Below are 24666 nucleotides of genomic sequence, written 5' to 3' on the forward strand. Positions count from 1 at the left end.
CAGGAATGGTCCTTTGTGTCTTCCCTGCTGATGGAGCTCCAGTGGGTGACCCAGAGAGGGAAACACTGGGCAAACACTAGTGGACCAAAGGAACTGGCTGGGGAGAGAACAGAGACCTACATTTGACAGCATCAAGGATGCCCTGCCAGGTACCATAGCCATGCCTCTTAAGGCTTGCCATGAACTGCAGCCTCTTAGCAGCTTTTGAGTCTCCAAAATAAATATCTGTGGTCAACAACTGAGACAGACAGAGTGCTGGCTTTGTGACATTCCACTCTACAACCCAAATCACATTCGCCCTTGATTGCATCAAAGTGTTCTTGTGGTCCATGCTGTGCTAGCACGAGGTGAAGAACAGGCTGTATGTATAAGGCAGTAGCTAGTTCTTACATATTATGTTACGGTTCTGTGACTCCTGCACTGGACTAGTGTCCTCAGGGAAAAGCCATCCAAGGATGTCCGCCCACAGCACATCTATCTCACCTGTGTGTCCTTATGTGTGTATAAAAAGGAGGGGGAGAGGAGGAGGGAGAAACACATACATTCCACCTTTTCTCTTGCAGAAAACCTGCTCCTAAAAATTAGTTGCAAACTGAAAGTTTAGAATATACGGATCCTTACATGCTGCAAGAGTGGAATAGAGGAGGCTGGCTGTGGGGAGAGAGTTTAAAAATTATGGAATTTTAATTATGGTGTCAAGGTTTCATTTCTTTACTCCGTGTCTACCATGTACTCCTGATTATTCAGGATTAGTTCAAATATTTTAAAATAAATTACAAACAATAAATTTAATTTTGTGATCCAATGATCTCAGCTTACTGGAAATGACGTTTCATATGAAGGAGAAAATGAGTTTGTGTTGGGGAGAAGGACGCACTGGCAGAGATGTAGCAAAAGATCAGGCTGGAGGTTCATCACTGATTTCCATTCATTCCTAGAGTCTGTCAACAAACATTTACAGAGCGCCCAGTATGCGCCAGGCGCTTCCTAAGTGGTGAGCAAGATAGAACTGCTCCCTCCAAGAGCTTATATTCAAGAGGGAGAAACAAATGAATAAGTAAATAAACAAACACAGTGAGAGAGTCGATACTATTAACATATCAACATATTCAAGCTAACGTGGACAGAAAGTGCAGGAGTGATACTTGAGTGGAGGGTGAAAAGAAGGAACATCCCAAGTAGAAAGAACAGCAAGAGCAAAGGCCCTGAGGTGGGCACAGATTTTGACTGTTTGAGAAGAGAAAGAAGGCCAATGTGGCTACAGCAGTAGTCAGCTGACCTTTTCTATAAAGGCCCAAACAGTAATTGCTTTAGCCTCCTCTGCAGGGCTTCAGTTTCCCCTGCAACTACTCAACTCCACCACTGCAGCGTGAAAGCTGCCAAAGACAATTTGCAAACAAATGGGCAAAGCTGTGTTCCAAAATAACATTTTTATGGACATTGAAATCTGAATTTCATACGATTGCCACGTGTTACAAAATGCTATCCTTCTTTTGATTTGTTATCCACCATTAAAGATGTAAAAACCATTCTTAGTTCACAGGCCACACACAAACTGGCGGCAGGCCAGATTTGGCCCATGGGATGAAGTTTGGTGACCGCCCCCCGCAGGCTAGACTCAACCAAGTAATGGCAGTGGGAACCAAGGGAGAGGAGATTAAAAAGAGTCTCAGGAGCCAGATTTTAGAGGCAAGAAGCAGTAGTTTGGGTTGGGGGCTTTATTCTAAATGCAAGGGACATGATTTGAAAGAGAAGAGGGACATGCTCTGATTTATGCTTTTAAAAAATTACTTTAGCAGCTGTGTGGCGATTCTGACGGTGTCATCAACTTTCTTGGAAAAATGTCAATAGGAAGCTGAACACTGCCCTCTTGATTAAGGAATCTGGAGCAGACCATCTTCCCATCAAAAGCTCTATGGATCTGTTGATTTCTCTCTGTACCTGAATCACTGAAGCTTTTTTTTCCTTTAATGTTGATTTTTCAGTCCATAATTTTAAAGATTTCAGTCCATAATTTTAAGGCCACGAAACATGGCCTTTAAGCCACGATGGTGGAGGACACATTTCCAGCAGTTCACATGTGAACTTCATCTGATTTCCTTTCACAACGGAAAGCATCTGACCAGTTAACAAATAGAAGCTAAACAGTCAACACTGTCTTTACACCTATCAGGCTCCATCTTTGCCTCAAACATATTACCGAGAGGACGTGCATTTTCACATTTCCATTTTCCTCTCACTGTTTTTTTTTTTTTTTTTTTTTTCAGTACGTGTGCCTCTCACTGCTGTGGCCTCTCGCTTTGAGGAGCACAGGCTCCGGACACGCAGGCTCAGCGGCCATGGCTCATGGGCCCAGCCGCTCCGCGGCATGTGGGATCTTCCCGGACCGGGGCACGAACTCATGTCCCCTGCATCGGCAGGCGGACTCTCAACCACTGTGCCACCAGGGAAGCCCCTCCTCTCACTTTTATAATATAAAAGAAAACTGAAAAAAATTCAATCACAGCTGTGCAAGCAAAGGCAGCAGGAGAGAAAGAGTGGCCCGTGGTTGGCAGACATGAATACAATGGCTTCACCTGGTTTTATAAAGTCCAAATTCAACACTGGGAGGGGCATGAATGAAAGATGAAGACAAGCAAAGCATTTCCCCCCTAATGCTTACTGATATGAAAGGAAAGGCTCTCAAGAGACTTGGCCCTTTCCAGCTACACTGTGTTTACTGAGTGCCACCCTTCCTAAGTCCTGACTTCCAATGTCTACTCCAGAGCCTGACCTTCATATCAATTACATAGGCTGTACTTGGTGTCCTGACATTCAACTTAGCCCACAGCCCAGCTCCAGCTAAGCCTGCCCCGGCAGAGAGAAAGCAGCTCATGTTACCAAGCCCCGCAAAGCCTTTCCTCCTGACATCTTCTGACCTCTTGAAAATGTAACGCTCCTCGACCCTTGCAAGCTTGGACAAGATTCAAGCTGTCTGTAAATCCTAGTTCCCGCATCTGCCTACTTCTCAGGGTTATCAGTGAGGGTGAAAGGAAATCACCCCTGTAAGACCCGTGATAAGTCAATCAAGGTAAATAAGTAACCAGGTCAAACCCAAACAGAATTTTCCATCTCCCTCTTTCAGTCTCTTACTTAAATTTCAATCCCTCCCATGCCCACAGAAGCAAAGGCTTTTGTGGCAAGGCTCTGAAGAATACCACAAAAAAAGGGGGGGTAGTTTGAGATGTGGGTCTGTGGCAGGTAGATGCTAAGATGGTCCCCAATGATCCTCATTTCCCAGTACTTACGCTTTTATGTAAGCCCCTCCCCTTGAGTGTGGGCAGGACTGGTGACTAGCTTCTAACCAACAGAATATGGTAAAGGTGATGAGATGTCATTGCTGCAATTAGATACATAAGACTGTGACCTCCGTCTTGCTAGCAGACTCTCTCCCTTGCTGGGGAGATGAAGCAGGCCACTGTGTCAGAGAGGCCCATGTTGCAAGGAACTAAGAATGGTCTCTAACCAACAGCCCACAGGGCAGTAAGACTCTCAGTCTGGCAGCCTGCAAAAAACTGAATGCTTCCTACAGATGGCCAATAGGCACATGAAAAGATGCTCAACATCACTGATTATTAGAGAAATACAACTCAAAACTACAATTAGGTATCACCTCACACCGCTTCAGAATAGCCATCGTTAAAAAGTCAAAAAATAACAAATGCTGGAGAAGGTATGGAGAAAAGAGAACCCTCTTACTCTGTTGGTGGGAAGGTAAATTGGTGCAGCCACTATGGAAAACAGTATGGAGGTTCCTTAAAAAACTGAAAACAGAGTTACCATATATGATCCAGCAATCCCACTCCTGGGCATATATCCAGAAAAGACGAAAACTCTAATTCAAAAAGATACATGTGCCCCAATGTTCACAGCACCACTATTCACAATGGAAACAACCTAAATGTCCATTGACAGATGAATGGATAAAGAAGCTGTGGTACATATATACAATGGAATACTACTCAGCCATAAAAAAGAATGAAATAATGCCATTTGCAGCAACATGGCTGCAACTCGAGATTATCATACTAAGTGAAGTCAGACAGAGAAAGGCAAATACTATATGATATCACTTATATGTGGAATCTAAAATATGACACAAATGAACTTATTTACAAAACAGAAACTGACTCACAGACATAGAGAAAAAACTTGCGGTTGCCAAGGGTGGGGGGCAGGGACGGATTGGGAGTTTGGGGTTAGAAAATGCAAACTATTATGTATATGTATAACTTAATCACTTTGCTGTACACCAGAAACTAACACAACACTGTAAATCAACTATACTTCAATAAAATAAATTTAAAAAAAAAAACACTGAATGCTGCCAACAACTACATGAGCTTAGAAAGAGATCCTTCACAATCAAGTCTTCAGATGAGACCACAGCCCTGGCTGATGTCTGGATGGCAACCTCATGAGAGGCCCTAAGCCGAGGACCCAGCTCAGAGATGCCCAGACTCCTGACCCACAGAAACTGTGAGATAAACAATGTCACTGTCAGTTGCTTAAGTGTTTCAGTAAGTATTGTTTTCAGTGGCTAACTTCGTGGTGATTTTTTAGGCAGCAATAGTTAACTAACACAGGGTCCATTTCAATTTGAATTTCTCAAGTCATCCTAATCCAGAAGTCACATGCTGTCAACTCTCCATACAACTCCAACTGCACTGCACTAAGCTTTCACCAATTTAAAAGAATAGACAACAAAGAATCTCTACATTAAACACATCTTGATCTCTTTCCTCCAACAAAGGGACGTCATTTGCTAAATCTTCCTCTTTGATGCAAGTGACAAAGAGGAAACACAAACCGTGGCATGGCCACCTCTGGGTCTGGGAGGAAGGGCTAACGGCACTCAGCCTCGTGTGCCTCACACCAGGAATGGAGTCAGATGGTTCTGAGTCACGGGCCTCCCAGACCATCTGGATAGAACTGGCCTCAGAGGAAGCCAGAGGTAGGGTATCCTTCCGTGGCTATCGTCTCATTGTTTGTTATCAAAATCTCTAGTCCGTAGCAATTTTTCCCATGCTAGCATGAATTTCTCATGCCAAATAAAAGTTATCTTTAGGGCTTCCCTGGTGGCGCAGTGGTTGAGAGTCCGCCTGCCGATGCAGGGGACACAGGTTCGTGCCCCGGTCCTGGAAGATCCCACATGCCACGGAGCGGCTGGGCCCATGAGCCATGGCCGCTGAGCCTGCACGTCCGGAGCCTGTGCTCTGCAACGGGAGAGGCCACAACAGTGAGAGGCCCGCATACCGCAAAAAATAAATAAAATAAAATAAAAGTTATCTTTAACTAAGAGCCTTAGGCTGTAAACTTGCTCCCCTGAAGAGTCAGGTCAAGCAAAATCAAAGGAGTCGGAGAAAAAGCAGCAGCATACTCCTCCGAGGAAACGCCAGGCAACCCTGTTTCACCACCGGCCTCTCGATGCTATTCCAGGCCCTCTGGTCCCTCCAGACTCTCCCTCTTTTGACCTGTATTTCTCTTTATGAATTTCCTCCTACCCGCCTGTCCCCTCCCACGTTGCCTTCATTCCAGTTGCTCCTAAGAAAACCTGCCTTTACAATATCAGAACTTTCTGGACAGCTAAGGTTTGCTCTTTAATTCAATTTCCTACATACTTGAACCTAGGGTTCATTAGGCGGAAGGCGTCATGCTAACCACCATAGCAGACGCTTGAAGAGCTGTGTCTACAAAGTCTTTAAAAATATTCTACAGGGCTTCCCTGGTGGCGCAGTGGTTGAGAGTTCGCCTGCCGATGCAGGGGATGCGGGTTCGTGCCCCGGTCTGGGAGGATCCCACATGCCGCGGAGCGGCTGGGCCTGTGAGCCATGGCTGCTGAGCCTGCACGTCCGGAGCCTATGCTCCGCAGCGGGAGAGGCCGCAGCAGTGAGAGGCCCGCGTACCGCAAAAAAAAAAAAAAAAAAAAGTTCTACAAACTGCCCTGCCCTCCTACATGATAGAACGGGGCCATGGTGCACATCACAGGTTCAAAATCTAAACAGCAGGTTTCAGGCCTTGCCCCCCCACCCTCAGCATCTGTGTGACCTTGCGTTGGTCCTTTGTTGCATCTAAGATTCAACCTCTTAACTGCAAAAAGGTGGTTGCACTTATTAAGAGCAAAGATTAAAATGGAATGATATGCCTAAAAATACTGTAGAAAACATTACAAAGTAGCATAATGGGATTAAAGAAAACAATTTAGCCTTTTCTTATAACTCAAGGTTATCCGTAAAAAGATCAGTTATTGTATTCAGAACCCACACCTAGTTCTTTCTCCTGACATCATTTTGTTTTAAAGTGACAGCGTTTGGGGTATTAATTCTTAGGATTAAAAAAAAATTTTTTTTTGTTTAATTTTGTATCCTGACATCATAATTGCCATGACTGCCACGGCGTCTTGAGCAAAGCAATAAGGTGCAGTCTTCGGGGCCTTCAGAGGAGGGGAGCGTCCTCTGCCTACGTGCTACTGCTCCAGCTACTGAGTTTACTGAGATCTCACTGCTGCTTCTTACAGTTCTCCTGCTCCTCTCTAGCAGTCAGGCCATCACGCCTTTTATTAACCACCACGGCAAGCATGTCTCCCTGAAGCAGCCAGTCTCCTTCCTTCCAAACTCTCTGGGCTTGGGATCATACATAAGAGTCTGGGGCTCTCCCTTAGGCAACGGACAGGAGCTGTGTGTGGGTTTAACATCTACTGGGTAGCCCAGAGACTCTTCAGCTTCTTTCCAAAATCTTGACATCGCACTAGAAGGTGAGGCTTCTAAATAGTAGGATTTCAGAGGAGAAAGGAGTTTTTACACAATGCCTGGTGTACAGTTACCATTTACTGTTTCTATGTAGGACCTTACTTGATGCCTACCTATGTGCATAGACACGCATCTGCATGTCTAAAATTCAACAGTAACAAGACCATGGACATACGATATGCAGAAGAAACTCCCATTTAACAATGATAATTTTCATGCTATTTATTCACCACCTTACCTATGTTATTTCACATGACGTGCATAACTGTCTAACGAGATAGGTACTATCATTCCCCATTTTGGGATAAAGACATTAAAGCTCAGAGAGGTTAACTAATTTGCCCAAGGACCTACAGCAAGTAAGCAAGACGATTAGGGATCCCAGGCAGTCTGAGCCCACAGCCAGCCCAGCTGGGAATGAGAATATCTCCAGAGGTTGTTGCAAGTTCAAGTCACATTATCAGTTTTTCCTAATAAAGAACAGTAAACTCTAAAATCCACCGATGAAACTGAGACTTATTACAATTCATACATGAATTACCAGTTCTCAAAAAATTCTTAGAAACCACCACTGCTATTATCACTTGCCAGGTATCTTATATGCATCATCTCAAATGGTTGCAACCACCCCTGCCAGGCTGGTAGAATTATTCCCTACTGACGGATGGGGAAAGCTAGGCTCAGAGAGATACAGTAACTCACCCAAGGACACACAGCCATTAAGTGGCAAGAGCCAGGATTTTAATTCAGGTCTTTCTGACTTCAGTGCCTATCCTCTCTCCAACATGTTGAGTGACCCAAGACAAAACAGATTTCAAGGCAAACTATTCTTTTGTAATCAATCTTTGCAATTCAGTAGATTTTTCTGAATCTTGCACAGCTCTGAAATTGAAACAATACTGGCCTGGAAGTGAACACAGCTTGACTGAAAGCTGGGTTTGGCCAGTTAATAGCTATGTGGACAACAAGGTCCTACTGTACAGCACAGGGAACTACATTCAATATCCTGTGATGAACTATAATGGAAAAGAATATGAAAAAGAATATATGTATAACTGAGTCACTTTGCTGTACAGCAGAAATTAAACACAACATTGTAATTCAACTATACTTCAATAAAATTTTTAAAAAACAGCCATGTGACTTTCGGTATGTCACACAGCTTCACTAAGATAGCATTCCTTTAGAGTAATCCAATTTCACAGAGCCTTTATGAAGATTAAATAAAAGAATGTGTGACATACTGCATGTGCCATGGTCCCTGGCACACAGAGGGTGTTTTAAATATTCTTTCTTTAATTCATCAATTATTATTTTCCTTTTTTTACAAAAAATGGAATTGTAGGTTGAGATTTCAGACTGACAGATTTAGGATAAAGTACCCACTGTTATGTAAGACAGAACACAGAATCTTCACATTAAAACTAAAATTGCTAAAAATGATCTTAGCAATCACTTCCTATCCATTCATTCACCAACATGGAGTACCACGTATAGGAACTGTGCTGGGCACAGGGGGTCAGCAGTGAACAGAACGAAGTCCTGACCCTCATGGAGTGTTAATTCTAATAGAAGAGACTCAGAAAATAAACACATAAATAAATAAAAAGACTATTTAAGGACTTCCCTGGTGGCGCAGTGGTTAAGAATCCGCCTGCCAATGCAGGAGACATGGGTTTGAGCCCTGGTCCGGGAAGATCCCACATGCCGCGGAACAACTAAGCCCATGTGCCACAAGTACTGAGCCTGCGCTCTAGAGCCTGTGAGCCACAGATACTGAGCCCACGTGCCACAACTACTGAAGCCCACACACCTAGAGCCCATGCTCCGCAACAAGAGAAGCCACCACAATGAGAAGCCCACGCACCACAAGGAAGAGTAGCCCCCGCTCGCCGCAACTAGAGAAAGCCTGCGCGCAGCAACGAAGACCCAACGCAGGCAAAAATAACTAAATTTATTTAATTTTTTTAAAAAAAGACTATTTAAGAGGATCAAATGCTATGAAGAGAGATGGCAAAGCTCCCTCTCATTTGGCTGAGACAGAAACGGTCCTCCAAACCAGAAAATGGACTTAATTGGCCAAAGGCCCCACATGAAATTAATGGTATATCTCTGCTCCCTAGACCAGCGGTTCTCAAATTTTCACATGTGCCAGAGTCACCTAGAGGGCTTCTTAAAACACAGATTACCCACCCCCAGAGTTTATGATTTAGCAGGTCTGTGGTGGGTCCCCAAAATTTGCACTTATAAAAAGTTCCCAGGTGATGCTGAGGCTGCTGGTCCGGGGACCACGCTTTGAGAACCACTGCCATTGAGGAATAGAGCCATACCAGAAAGCAGTGAGGCAGGAAGGGAGGAGGATAAATACCCCAAGCCTTCTCCTCCTGCCTTATAATCTCCGGCCAGGGCTCCCCATCTGCTAAACACCATTAGAACCAGAGGGCAAAGGATTCATGCCTCCTGGAACTCGGAGCAGTACAAAGCAGGGCTCCATTAACACAATTCCCTCCCTTGCCCCTTTGCAAATTAAAGGAAACTAATAATCTCCCACTGTTCCTAGTCTCTAGATGTCTCAGCACCCCTTGTGGTTTCCCTTAGCCCTAGCCATGTACAGTCCTTGCATTAAAGTGTCACAACACACTGGAGTGTAATTCTGTTTTCTGTCAGGATCCAGAGAGGTACAGCAGGAGACCCCAGACACCTCCTCTAGTGGTGATATTTTTGGAAACTGACAAAAGCTATTCTATTTCTTCCTACAGTAACATCTATCAAATGCAGGTCAAATATCAGATAATCTTTTTATATTTGCTACATAAATATGAAATTGTACATGCAACTTCGAGGAACCTGCACAGCATATGCAATGAGGTCACTCTGAACAAAGCTTTGTGGCCTGGGATGGGCACTGGAGTGACCATCTCATCCTGGTTTGCCTGGTTTTACTACTGAAGGTCCCACATGCTGGGAAACACCTCCGTCCTGGACAAAGCAGGACAACTGGTCACCCTCGCCATGTATTCTGTGCTCCGCTGAGTTCCAGCAGTACTCTGCAGCAACAGCATCACCACCAAGAACGACTAGCCTTTACTGAGCAATTTCCATGAGCCTGGCCCCAGGCTAAGCATTTTACATACATCACCTCATTGATTTCTTAAACTACCCTACAAGCAAGTTACTATGATTAGCCTCATTTCACAGATGATAAAACTGAGGCTCAAAGGGCTCAAATAACTTGTTCAAGGTCATACAGCTTGTAAGTAGCACAGCATTGAGCCCACATAGTCTGAGATCAGAGCCTGCACTTTTAATCACTATGCTTTCCTTCATGTCAGAGCAGATGGATCCACCTGCCCCAGACCTGATTCCACAATAAAAAACAGCCAAGAACTACCAAAAGGTCACATCAGGACCCAAGCTCAAAAACTGCAGTCACAAGAGCAGAAATTGAGAAGGGATTTACACATTCTTTATTGTAGGGCACACAATGAAAAATTCAATGGGGAGGTATTTAGTGCCTTTGGAAAATTAGAGATAAAATTACACAGGCCCTTAGATTTCAGAACCAAAGTCTTGCTGCAAAATCTCTGACGTTCAACAGCTGATGGTGCATCCTACAAATTCAAAGGCAGTCCCACCTGATGGCTTAGGCTTCAGCTGCTCATTTGTAAAACTCAAATAATCACCTCTCTTAAATCCACAGGGTGACTATCCTGTGGGTTAAATTAATTCAATCAACTATGTCCAGCCAAAAAGTGTTTTCCTAAAATGCTGTGTTTGCTGGAGACCCAGAGGTCCAAAGACCATAGTCAGGGATGAGCCCTTCATCCCATCTGAGTTCCTGGGAGTGTGGCACCTTCAGCTGCTGAGCCCCCAATGTGCAATCAGCCGCATCTAGGGGCCCAACTTTTGTTCTAGGACAAATGAGGGTCCTCTCTATGAGTTACCCTCTTTTGATACTGGGATGGTTGAGACTTATTTGGGGAGAAGATGGGGCTTCTTTCTTAGGGGCTTCTTTCCCCACTTGGAAAAGTCTCCTAACATTTAACATTATGTGTTTAAGGACCTGGACTCTGAAATGAGATGACTCAAGTGTGACTGTGGCCAAGCCCTTGAGCCTCCATAAAACCAGTTCATAAAACCATAAAACCTCCATAAAACCAGAGAGTCCGCCTGCCGATTCAGGGGACACGGGTTCGTGCCCCGGTCCGGGAGGATCCCACGTGCCGCGGAGCGGCTGGGCCCATGAGCCATGGCCGCTGAGCCTGCGCGTCCGGAGCCTGTGCTCCGCAGCGGGAGAGGCCACAGCAGTGACAGGCCCGTGTACCGCAAAAAAAAAAAAAAAACAGTTCTCTTACCTGATATATGGGATTGTTGTGCCTGCTTCATAAGATTGTTATGAGAATTCAATGAAGTCTTAGAACTCCCCCGCAATTTTGTCATTGAAAATTCTGAAGAAAGGCTTTCCACCCAGGAATTTCAAGTGGGACCTAAACTTAGGGGTTTCCCCTAAGGACGAATTGAGCACAGCACCTGGCACAAAGTAAACCGGACAGAGAGCAGGAAGCAGGGGCTAAGAACACAGATTCCAGCCTCAAATTGCTCGGGTTCAAGCCTTGGCTCTCCCACTCACTAGCTGTGCGACCTTGGGCTTAACCACTCTGTTCTTCATTTTTTTTTTTTTTATGATAACTGTACCCACAACATAGGACTGTTATGAAGACTCTACAAGTGACTATTAGTAAAGCCTTTGAAAAATGCCTGGCTCATTTTAAGTTTTTGAAGTACACAATAGTGCTAGTGTTCCCTATTTGGCAGTCATTTCCTCTCTTTTATTTACTCCCCTGGTGTTCAGTTTGAATCCTTCAGGCTCTGCAGACACACCCCGGTGCACCTGTGGTTTTCATAACTTTTACATCTGGTTGCCCATGATTATTCCCCTATCATCCATCATTTCACCAAATGACTCGTCATCTCCTTGTATTTTCTGCTCTCCATTCCAACAGGAGCCAAATGCTCCGCTCCTCTGTATGCTCTTTTGGGTTTAGAAATTTTCACCCCAGGAGAGTGAAAATTCTTTCTGTTATATTCTAATCTGGACTAATGGAGTCGCCCTTTAAAATGAACAATCCTGGAAACAGATCTGTTTGTTTCATCTCCTAGACCTGGGGATTTCACAACTTATTCCTTTTGAACAGACTATGGATGGTGTCAAATAACAAAACTGATTCATCGGGAAAGGGTAGATTTTTAATATCTTAACCCCCATCAAAGATGTCAAATGGGGTTTCCCTGGTGGCGCAGTGGTTGAGAGTCCGCCTGCCGATGCGGGGGACACGGGTTCATGCCCGGTCTGGGAGGATCCCACATGCCGTGGAGCGGCTGGGCCCGTGAGCCATGGCCGCTGGGCTTGCGCGTCTGGAGCCTGTGCTCCGCAGCGGGAGGGGTCACAGCAGTGAGAGGCCCGCGTACCACAAAAAAAAAAAAAGAAGAAAAAATATGTCAAATGATTTGATCTTCAGGGGGAAACTATCAAAAGCCTAAAGTCAGAGACTAGAACTCCAGCCCTTAAGAAACACCAAAGTCATCTTCTCATTTTACAGATGGGAAAACTGTGCCTAGGTTCACAGCATCTCTAAACACTGAAAAGACTGTGGAACATTATTCTTCTGTGTCAAATGTACCCTCCTCAAGCAAACCCAAGGCCTCAAGCAAACCCAAAGGCTGCCCCATGGAAGAATCTCTGTTATTTCTCCATGAGACCCCAGGAGAGAGACGGTGTAGGAGGTAGATGGACACTGATGCCTAAGAAGGCCCCTCCATCGGGGCCCCAGTCACTCATGCTCAAGTGCCTCCCTACACCTGTAACACAATTCTCTCCTTTGCTCTTTCTAACCAGATGCAGGGGTCTTAGAATTCCCCAAAGGAATCCTCATTACAGACTTTGAAAGGCAGCTTTCCACAAAGAAAATAAGACCTCAATTTGTTTTGAAAGAATGATTGAGGAACAGTTCATATGTTTAAAATCCCTATAATTTACAACAAATCTTAAATTGCAAGGGTATCACTTTTTAAGGAAATAATTGAAATGCAGAAATATTACAAAGAGAAGTATAATTAACACCTATGTTCTTCTCTATCAAGAATTATCAACTAATTTTAACAAAGTTTAAATGTATTCTCCTTTTCAAATGAAATAGAATATTACAAATTAAAGCCAAAATGCCATTTATCTACCATCTCAATTCCATTTCTCTCTATACCTATTCTGCGAAGAGTAGCCTACCATTTTGCTTCTTATACTAACATAAACATACAGTGTGATTATTAATACAATATTCGATTGTTACATCCATAAAATCGGCTCTTTTTTCTTCCTACAGGAAAGGATGTGGCCTTGCAGATGCTGAGTTTGCTTCATGAACCAGAAGAACCTATTTGTAAATATTGGTAAATATGTCTTAATAAATGCTCATATTTTTAGTATAGGATCTTCCAAGATGCTATGCATAGCAAAAACTGGGCTGCTTCTGTGCATAAGCAGGATTCTGCCAGTGTTGAAGATGTCACCAGCAAGTATGCACCCCATGAGGGGAACCAAGAGGCCAGAAAAGGTCAGGCCAAGACACCACATCTGCTTCATCTCTCTGTAGTCACCTCACTTCCATGATATCCTGTATCTTTAGCTAAATAAATCAGGAATTTATGGAAGTTTGGAGCACATACAAGGTCTCTGCCAGATAATTTGTAATCCATTTTAATTACGCCACTGGTGTCAGAAATGGGACAGGCATGCTGTGCTCACTATCATGGCCAGATTTTACTCTGAGATCAGAATGCCAAAGTAGGAAACAATAAGTAAAACATGCTGAAACGTGAGAATTTCTGTGAGAGGCTCTGAGCCAAGTGGAATTCCTTCACTGTTCCTCTGCCTCATACCATTTGGACCTTGCATATAGTAAAAGATGGCTGAGCCAAGGGCAATGAGCCCAAGGCATAATTCCTGGAACCTTCTATATGAGCCAAAACGGTAGCTAGAACTAAGAATCTCCAAAGGGAGTTGAGACCCCAAAAGAAGGAAATGTCAGATTTGAACCAAAACCTACAGATCACAAAGGGATGGCCCCCAATTAGACATCTGAAAAGGCAGGCTAGAACAGGGGTGGTACCAAGGACCCCTAGAGCTCCAGGTGGAACAGGTGGTCAGCAACTTTCCAATGACAAATGATAGCTGCTGAGGTTTGGGGGGTACGAGGAAATGAGAATGGAATTAAGAATTGCTAAGTCAATTCTCAGGTAAAAGCAATTACAATGTGCTTCTGCATACAAGTGAATTTAAATGTATGCTGAACATTTTATGTGCAAAAAGATGTAAAGATAATAAAGGTAAGGGAGTTCTGACTTCATCAACCTTCACTAAAATAGTGACCAATAAGGAGAACAGTCCCAAGTTAAACTAAGAAAATCTATTTTAAAATATGTGTACATAGCACAGGGAGATCAGCTCGGTGCTTTGTGACCACCTAGAGGGGTGGGATAGGGAGGGTGGGAGGGAGACGCAAGAGGGAGGAGATATGGGGATATACTGCTGATTCACTTTGTTATAAAGCAGAAACTAACACACCATTGTAAAGCAATAATACTCCAATAAAGATGTTTAAAAAAGAAAACTACAGTTAAATATAAAAAATTTTTAAATAAAAATAAAGAAAATATGTGTACATCTTTACACACAGTAGTGACCTTGGAACTCTGGGATTTGTTCAGGTGACTCCTACACCAAAAATCGTGTTCAAGGGGTCAAGTCCCAGAAATAATGCTATACTTGGAATACACATCCTCTGTACAGAAAATTTTAAAGATTTAATTGCAAGGGAAAATTCTGCATTGATAAGTACACCCCTCCAAGAAAGTTTTTTAAACTTCTGTTTAAAGCAAGAGTGGTATGTTACTTGGGTTCAGTTAAGGTGTCTGCATGTTTGAACTGAGCATCTCAACAGTTGGAAACTACAAGTTTCCTCTTTTCCAGGAGATTCCACAGTTCCTCCATAAATCCAAATTAAAGGGCCTCAAGACAATGCAGCCCAAGTGTTAGAGAACTGCCCTCTGCCTTGTTCCAAACAATGTGTTTAGAGGAAGATAACCATCCTAAACTGGAGTCAGCTGAGATACAGGGAAGAGGCTGGCCATGCTCCTGGCTTCTGAATATAACTGATCATTCCTCCCACGCCACCCCATCCCTCCCCAGCCCTGGTTTGAGACATGTTAGAATCTTGCTTAAAGTCTTAGTTTCCGAAGTTTCTGAGCTGAAAACCATTCCCCCAACCCAGTGCACACATTTCCTATAACAAAAAGTAAAAAGATAATGTAACAGGTGCAGAGATGGTAAACAGAAAATATTTGGCAGAAGAAAGAAAAAATAATAGTTAAAAATATCTGGGGCTCTGGTTCTGGAAATAGGAGAGAGACTGAACATGGAAATAGCTTTGAACTCAAAGCTGATTCACTGGAGCAGAATGACCCAGTCCTGCATGTACAGCTATGCAGGTTCCACAGAGCCACGTGTAGCAGCCCTGACCTAGACACCTAGGACAATTATGCCCTCACCTCCCTCATAGCAGGAGGGGTGCCTGGCACCCAACCTTGCACAGCCTGACTCAGCAGGACTGAAGATGACAATGAATAAATGAGAAGCTGCTCAAAAGTCCAAGCCCCTGAAAGTGAAACCCAGACAAGCACTTCCCCAAGGCATATAAAGGGCAAACTCAAGGTGTCTTGGTTTCCTCCTTCCTCAAGGTCACCTTATGGAGATGAATCCAAAAGAGCTTGTGGTTGGGTCCATCATAAACTGGTGACCCTCCCACCTACTTACAACTGCCTAGGAAAGCACAATGGGGACCTCTGGAACCACTGCCAAGCAAATAGGTAACCTGAGTAACAGGTAAATTCCTGGAGCACATCCCCATCAGGAACTCCAATGTCTGGTCAGTGCATCTGGATTTTGACAAAACCATCCTTCCTGGAAGATCTCATGGGCCCCAACCACAGTCACCTAAAAAAATACCGTGATTGAAGTTCTTCTGTAACGACTGTACTACTGCCTCAGCAATCAAAACTAAACGTACATGCAGGACATGTTTTGATCCATATAATAATCTGTATATTTACATTAAACTTTCAATCACTGTAACTTAAAAATTATCAATTTTAGTCTTATGTGAAAATAAAACTCTCTAGACATGGGTCGAAAAGGTCTAAAATATTAAGTACTGAATTTTTTAACTGGGATATCTATATGCAATAAAAATAGTAAATTTTAGCTAAACTTTATTATAGCCCTAAACTACTAGTGTTTATTATAAAATGGTTCTTGTGGAACCTACATACTAGTGTGAACGTTTTATAGTCTTATAAAAACACAGTACTTCAACTTTTAGGATAAAGTTTGAAAAGTTTTCTGACGAATCTTCATATTAATTCATTTTTTTACTTTCTGACCTTCATAATTAACTTTTTTAAGATTTAAGCTAAGTCAATTATGAGACAATAAATCTCTCTACTCAAAGTCCTTTAAGGAGTGAAATCTTGACACTACACTGATACTGGTGCCCAAAATAATAAAAAGAATGAAAAGATATGAACACACTTTAAAAGTGACGTTTGTATGTTCTTCCCCAAGATACAAGGGTTTCCTATACTGCGTGTCATTTATTTGAGGTTCCTGTGGTTGGCAGCTCCTAACGTGGCTATGAAAGATCCCCACTTCCTGGCAGTCAAGCCCCTGTGTGATTCCCTCCCCTTGTGGGTGAGCGGGATCTAGTGACTTTACTTGAAGATGGCAAGAGTGATGAGATGTCATTTCCAAAATGAGGTGACAGGGACTGACTTCCGGCTTGCTCATACGCTCTCCTGTCCCCTCAATAGCTCACTCTGGTGAAGCCAGGAACCATGTTGTGATGGAGGGCCCACTTGGCAAGGAACACAGTTGGCCTCTCTCCAGCTCATGAGGAACTGAGGCCCTCAGTCCAACAGCCATGAGTAACTGAATCCTCCCAACAACCAAGTGAGTGATCTTGGAAGCAGACCCTTCCCCATTCGAGCCGAGTTGACTGCAGCCCCAGCCAATATCTTGACTGCAGAGATCCAGATCCAGAGAACCCAGCTGTGCCACTCAGATTCCTGACTCAAAGAAAAATTGTGAGAAAATAAAGCCACTGAGTTTCGGGGGACAACCTGTTACACGGCAATAGACAACTCACCAAGTTGCCTTAGGATGAGACTGGGATATGTTTCTTTTTCTTCATTTTAGAAAGCTGGTGCTCAACAAACTGACAGGTGAGAATCATCTGGACCTGTGCACTTAGGGGCCAATTCCAAGATGCTTAAGAAGGAATAGTGACATCAACTTCGAGGCTATACTCACATGTAAGCACATACCTTGACAACGACAAAACTATTTTTAATTAGACAAATAAGTTCTCATGTTCAAATGAACTTTAAAAAAAACAAAGAGATAAATGGTCATAAAGGCATGCTATTTAAAATATCTTTTTCTATCCCTAACATTACCAAGAGCCCCTGTTTTATTCTCTTCCAGTGTTCAAATAAAACCTAACCATGTGCAGCTCGGGTTCTGATGTCTCCACAAAAAGGGATCTGGGCTCTTTTTTTTTTTTTTTAAACATCTTTATTAGAGTATAATTGCTTTACTATGGTGTGTCAGTTTCTGCTTTATAACAAAGTGAATCAGTTATACATATACATATGTCCCCATATCTCTTCCCTCTGGGCTCTTTTTTAAAAAATTAAATAACTGACTACATGTTTGGGACAGAAAGCCTAGGGGTAAGCCTGAAGTTCCTTGTTGTCACAGAAAAATCAGGATGCTCTCAAAGATGTTTGAAAATGGTGAAAAAGGCTCTGGTTTAACGGGGCTCCCAATGACTCACTTGTGATCAACTGAGCAGCAGAAACGTCATAATTATAATCCATAAGAGCAAGTACAGGCCATTCAAAGCCACCCCATTCGTGAGGATTAAACTTTAAGCAGGCTTTAAAAAGTTCTCCTTGCTGATATGAATTCATGAATTCATGCTTGGTTCCAAAGAGACAAATACATGACCCTTAAAAGATTAATAACCACCCACTATGAATTACAGGAGGATCAAGAGAAGTGGGTTTGTGATCTCATGATCAGTTTCAGAACCACTGGGATAAAAGGAAAGTAAAGTTAAGTCTGGGTGATCCGAGAGGAACAGGCTTTCCAGGGTCTTGGGAAATTGGAGCTAGAATGTGGGTGACAGCGCTGCGTCCTCCCCTGGAAGAGGCCAAGTGTCATGATGTCCAGAATGTTTGAGGTGAATAAACATCTTAAGAGCAGCACATGAACTACCGGTGGGCCAAAAGCATGTTGTATCTGCTCCCAAGCAAGGGGCCTTCCACCCTTCTGTTAAATTTCTACATCCTTGGCTTAATGAGAAAGAAAATGAATGAACGGTCTATTCCCTCCCCGACCCCCGCAATCCAAACCCTACCAAAACACTCCAGGCACAAAGCCTTCGCATCTTCAATTTTTATAGATATTGCCAAATGAGCACTCAAAAGAGCTGTTTCAATAGTCACTACTCAACAGTGAACAAAGCCACCTAATTGCTCAGATCCTTATCAAAACCTGAGAGTCTTAAACTTTTTCCTTTTTGCCAAACTGATGAGAGGGAAGAAACGTCAGCTCATTGATTTAACTCACAGACTAAAGAGCCTACAACAAGAGGGCTGGAAGGACAAACCAAAAATAACGCCTTGCAAATAATGGATGCAACAAACTCTTCTGGAGACTGGTAAGGCACAATTAAGAGTGATGCCGCTTACTGGGTGCCTGTTTTGTGCCAGGAACCAAGCTTGACAATTTACAGGAGTTACTTCTGGCTCTGGCAGCACCAAGGCACTGGTGGGCCCCCTTTACAGATGCAGAGATAAAGGTTCAGAACAGTGAAGTAACTTACCAAGTTCCTATCACAAGCAGGGAGCTGGGATTTAGAGAGTTTCTCAACCATCACCACCTTCCAGTTTTCAAATCTTTCATCACTCCAAAATGTTCTCTCATGCCCACTTGCTACAAATCCCTGCTCCCATGCCCAGCCCCAGGCAACTACTGTTCTGCCTTCTGTCTCCACAGATTTGTCTTTTCTGAATATTTCATACAATATGTAATCTTTTGTAACTGGCTTCTTTTGCTTAGTGTGATGTTTTTTGAGGTTCATCCCTGCTGTAGCATATTATCAATAGTTCATTCCCTTCTAGTGCTAGTAGTATTCTACTGGACGGATTCACCAGTTGATGGACATTTGGATTGTTCCCAGCTTTTGGCAACCATGAATAACACTGCTATGAACATTCACGTACGTGTCTCTGTGTCGACATATGTTTTCATTTCTGTTGGGTATATTCCTAGAAGTGAAATGGCTGTATCCTATGGCACGTGTAAGTTTAACTTTTTAAAGAAACTGCCAAACCACTTACCAAAGTGGTGTCACCATTTTTTATTCCCTCCAGCATCAAATGAAGATTGTAAGCTGAATACTCAAGAAATTGGAAAGACTTTCTATCTGTTCCACTTGTGCACCAGTGAATGTGTGTGTCAGATATACTTCAGCAGCTTGACTAGAGTGTGAAAAAAAAATTGTCTGTAACACTGTAGACTCACTTCAATTTATTAGTCACCCATTAGTCTGATGGTGGATCTGGTGGGGTTTCTGAGCAGCCCTCACCTGGGTAAGTACCTAGGATGTGCCAAGGGAAACAACGCTGACATTTTGAAATAAAACAGGCCAAAGAACCACTGTTCTCAGTGGCTCCTCATCCTTTCACCACTCTGCCTTTTTGACACATTAATTCCCATTTTTCACAGTTGACTGCTGGCAGATCCCTTGGGATCTATACCTCGCCTCCTCACTGCGTCCCTCTGTATCTTTTCTAGAACCTGCAACTCTTACCAATGGATAATAAATAAATATGATCATGGTCATTTCTCCCTCTTTCAGGCAAATAAGTGTGTGTCCAGCAAGACCACATCCATTGCTGAATCCCATAACCCCCTCTGGTCACCCTGTCTCACCTGCACACAACACTAGTGATCCCTGCTGTCCCTTTGGCTGCATCTGACTGCTCTTAATCCATAGAAAACCCACAGCATTCTTCCTCTCCAAACCACTTTGAATCCATTTTATAAGATTTCACAAGACACTCTAACTACTTTCTAATATCTACATGGTGCTGCCTCCTAGCCCCAATTCCGTAATGTGCCTGCAAATGCTATTACAACTGTCAGGCATGGTTTGTTTTCAATAATCTCATAGCTTTTTTATTTATTGGACCGCCACAGCCCTCTATGTGTTTACTTAGTCTTTGCTTATTTGTCAAGCGCACAAAGCATCTTTCCCCTCACAGCCCCAGAGTGCCACGCACTTGATTTCTAGGTTAGGTAAAAGATGGCAGTAGAGCAGCAGGAAGAGCCGGGAGGCAAGGAAGACAGTGTGAGGAGGGGGGTAGGAAGGGAGGGAAGACGTACGTGAACACTGTCCCGTTACAATGTGAGACCACTCTGCTTTCCATCCGTTCTCATTTACAAGGTAAAACATGCTTGGAACTAAACACGCCTATCTAAACCTTTGAATGGCCAAATGTATTAGTATCACCTGTTTCATTCCAAATCTCTTTCTAAAAGTGGCTGCAGAGAATCAAGCCCCCATAAAGAAGGAAAAGAGAAACACTAAAAAATCATCACCAAAACCCAGCCATCTAATTTTCAATTCGTAACTGAGCTTAACATCAGTGCCCCCTTGGCCTGTGTACATGCATCAATGCCAGGGCAAGTAAGAGAAAAGGCTCCCCTTCAGGATAAAGTAGTACAATGCACTCACTCTTCATGCATCATCTTATCTAGTCTTTACAAAATCCAGTGAGACAGCTATCATCATTCTCACCTGACAAATGAGAAGCTGGGGATTAGAGAAGTAAACGACTTGCCCAGGCTGACACAGCTGGAAAGAGGCAGGGGCAGCAATTCAAACTGAGGACTTCAGACTCCAAAGCTCATACTCTTTTTTGCTCAATCAGGCTGCCTCCCGAGTTAAACTCCCCCCGTCCCCCATTACAGGTGCCACGAGACTCTACCATCTCTTCATCATCATCAATAACTGTGTATCAAGGACCCACTGTCTATATGGCATTGCTCTTGTTTCCACAGCAACGCGCTGCCAGAGAGTCATGGGAGTATCCCGTGCTCAAAAAAATGATGATGTAATGTCCTGTGATTGTGGCTCTGAAAGGTGACAGTTAACTACTACAGAGGATGCCATCTCAGCTGGCAGCCTGGAGCCTGCAGGAGCTAAGCAAGAAGAAAAGAAGGAGAGGAGAAAGGCAGTGGGTTGTAACCCAAGACGGTGGTCTGTTTTCACTATGAACATGTTTGTGATTGTTGCTGAAACAGAATCCTAGCCAGGTTTGCACATTAATGGTTCTTTTATTAGGAAACAAATCAAGCAATCCAGGAGAGAAAGTAAAATGAGACTGTACTGCTAACAGTTCCCCAGAGGTATGTGGCAATGATTATTGAGTTAAATGACTACATCACTAACAATTGCGATGGCAAGTCAGTCCCTCTCAGATCCATTTTTGCTCTCAATGTACGGATGCTGGAACCCACTAGTAAATAAACGAGTTATCCCCTTATCCATTTGGTTAACTGTTTCCTTCTTTCCTCATCCCAAATCATGTTTTTGCCACACTTTTCAGAGGCTGATTTTAACTGTGGTTTTGGGGGTTGTTTTTTTTTTTTTTTTTTGCCATCATTGCTTACAAAAATAATCCTGGCTCATGAAACACATCTCACAAGAAGGAAATTGCCATGATGACAAGCTTTCACCACTGACTTTTGGACACTGTGACTGACACATTACAGCAAAATATTTTACCCCAACTGTGTCCTGGATGTAAGCTTACAAACTGAAATTGCTTTCGAGACTGAGAATTTTCAGATTAAAAGAATATGGAGAGCACACCACTGAGTTTTTAAACGTATTATTTACCCAAAACTTGCCAAAAGTTTTAAATCAGATTCTTTCAAAGAAATCAAACTATAGTCATATTTAGATTTGGGTTCCAACAATGTCTGCATTTATAAATAAAGTAAGAAGATAAGTCCATTTTTAAAAGTCAGCATTTGCAGCATTCCTGCATCTACAAGTGCAGATGTTAGAAACCTGGACAAAATAATTAACTGTTCTAGTTAGCATTAAACCAGAAAGGAGAGAATAGATACATACAGAAAATCCCCATTTTTACAAATGAGTGAGGCTTAGAATGCATCATATCTCCAACACAAGTTAGTCGTCCCCCCCTCATTTAAGGAGCCCCTGGAACAAACGCAGCCACTTGCTAAGTATACACTAGAGTAGGTTTGCAGAAGCCACTCAGCTCAGGTCGAATCAAAAGAAACATGGTGCCTTAAATTCCTTCCCAAACTGTACTCCAGGATTGCTTTTCCTTCCCCTGGGTTCCGAAGAGCAAACAAAGAAAAGGTGCTTGCTCCTCACACTTCTCTAAATGTTTTAACAAAAGGCTGCTGAATAAACACATTACTCACTTAAAAACTGAAAAGAAGTTCTATTCCGGAGATAAAAGCAACTAGATTTGCATTTTAACAGTTGTGGGCGAGCGCCACCTGGCGGGAGCATCCGGAGCCGGCTTGCTTTTAGCATCGGGCAGCTTCCCAAGCCCGTACGGTTTTACCGCACGCCATCCAAGAACGCTCTGAGACCCGTGGAGGAATATTTTTGACACTGGTTCTTGTCGCGGAAACCTGAGTACTATTCATGGGTGGCAGGCCGGCCAGGCCTTGGAGGATAGTAAAAATTTAAGTCACAAATGATGCCTGGTCCCCAGGACTGCCCCGAAGCATCCTCCTCCTTCCCTGCCCTAGCACACCTAACACAGACCCAAAACGAGGAAAACAGGAATTGTGCACCATCTTCAGAATGATGTGTGGCTGTCCCTCTTCTCTTACTTGCTAAACCAACCTTTCAGCTTCACACACCTCAAAAGAAGTGTCCGAGTCGCCTTACTTCCCAGCCACGAAACAAGCTGTTCCTTCGCAGAAGTCCCATATTCAGTTCCCGTTTTGGAGCAAGGAAGACTCCAGTGCATTTCCAGTGGAATGTCACTCCAGCAGCTCTTACCCTCAGAAGCAGCCTGTTTAAAGAGGTTACACTCCCCCACAGTTTCTTTCTCTTGCTTCCCTTCTCTTTCTTTCAGCGTGATAATAGATGGGCACAGCTGTTACTCATCAATCCAAAACGAATCTTTTTCTAAGTCCCACTAGCTCATCTCAGCCTGCCCCCGTGATCCCAGCAATCTCTCCTCAGAGTGGTCACACCTGAGCTAATTGGAAACTGCAAGGTGATTCTGAACTTGGAAACATACCTTCACCCGTTTCTCCCTTTTCTCCTTCCCCCACCGCCTACTCTTTGGGAGCTCAGGGCTGGAAGCTGCCTCCCGTGGGCTTTGGAGATGTGTAAGATCCCGGATCCTGGTGGCCTCCTGTGCATGCCAACTTGCCATTAGTAGCATGCCAGGGCAAACGCACACACACGCACACACACACACAGGGGCAACTACCTCTGCTCGCCTCCTCCCCGTGGTCAAATCCAAATGCGAGTCCCCCAAACTTTTCTGGAGCAGACACACTCACAGGTCAAATCCCCTCCACCTGAAGGGCCTTAACAGGGGCGCCCGTTTGCTTCGGATAAGAACCACGGGGTAGGGAGAAGGGATGGCCGTCTCGATCGTTAACACCAACACCTCCACGGTGCCTTCAGCGGCGTAAGGACAAGCTCAGGGAAGCAGCGTGGTTAGAGCAAGTCTGGGGCCGCCTGTCTCTCCTGTGAGACAAGAAAAGCCACCGCCCTGGCCGCCTCGGCCTGCTGGCGACCGGTCCTCCCCACGAAAAGCGCGCGCTGCCCAGGAGGCTGCCGGGGAGAGGACGCTCCACCCCGGGCGTCGATGCCGCTTCCCATCTCGCCGCCCCAAACACTCAAGTGACAGATTCCGACAAGTGGGAGGCGGCGAGCGGAAATATTCGCCACAGCCGCGGAAAGTTACTCGAGGCCGGGGGGTCCGCAGGAAAGTAAAGCGGCGCACTTCGCCGAACGCGGCCGGCCGAGGGACGCCGGGGGCCGGGCACGCTGGCCCGGGAACGCCTGGACACGGCTGCCCGCGGCTGCAGTCGGGAACCCGGGCTCCGGCCAGCCGCCCCCCGCATCCCCCGCGAGCCTGCACAACTTTCTCTTCTCGGGGCCCGGCGGCAGGCGCCCGGACGCGCCGGGGAGGGAGAAGGGGCCGGGGGCGTACTCACCTGCGGCGCTCTGCGCCCGGGCGCCGGGCAGCGGCGGGAGCTGCAACCGCAGGAGCAGGCTGAGGGCGAGCGCGGCGAGGCTCGCCATCCGGGCGGCGGTGGCTCAGCCCCTTCCCGCGGGGGCCGGAGCCGGGGCCGGGACTGGGGTGGGCGCGGGGCGGCCCCGCATCGTCGGCGCGGCCGCAGGCGGTACGCGCCGCTGAGCTCGCGGAGCCGGCGCCGCTACGCTCGAAGGCGAGGCGCCGCGCGAAATGAGGCGGGAGGCTGGGCGGGGGCGGGATGCGGGGCGGGGGGCGGTGTCCCCGGAGTCCTAACGCCGCCGCCGCCACCGCCCACCCGCCCGACGCTCCGCCTCGGCCGCGCACACACCCTCGCGCGCACGCCCGCGCCTCGCACACGCCCGCGCCTGGCCCACGCGGGCTCCCAGCGCTCCCTCGCCGGGCCGGGCGGCTTGGGGCAGCTGGCTCGTAC

The 24666-nt window shown here is 44.9% G+C and overlaps 1 protein-coding gene across 10 annotated transcripts in view; it reads right to left on the reverse strand.

Annotated features, from left to right (window-relative positions):
• PTPRT (protein tyrosine phosphatase receptor type T) overlaps positions 1-24283 on the reverse strand; it is a gene marked incomplete at both ends in the record, with an annotated part of 1101453 nt that extends 1077170 nt beyond the window's left edge. For all 10 annotated transcript variants that reach the window (XM_079719321.1, XM_079719325.1, XM_079719327.1 and 7 more), the window contains one exon: positions 24196-24283. In XM_079719321.1, the coding sequence (XP_079575447.1) occupies positions 24196-24283 (88 nt within the window). The remainder of the gene's footprint in view (positions 1-24195) is intronic.
• Between the last annotated feature and the right edge of the window lie 383 nt (positions 24284-24666).

This window comes from Hyperoodon ampullatus (genome assembly GCF_949752795.1).
Source record: "Hyperoodon ampullatus genome assembly, chromosome: 14".
In the NCBI taxonomy this organism is placed as follows: domain Eukaryota; kingdom Metazoa; phylum Chordata; class Mammalia; order Artiodactyla; family Ziphiidae; genus Hyperoodon; species Hyperoodon ampullatus.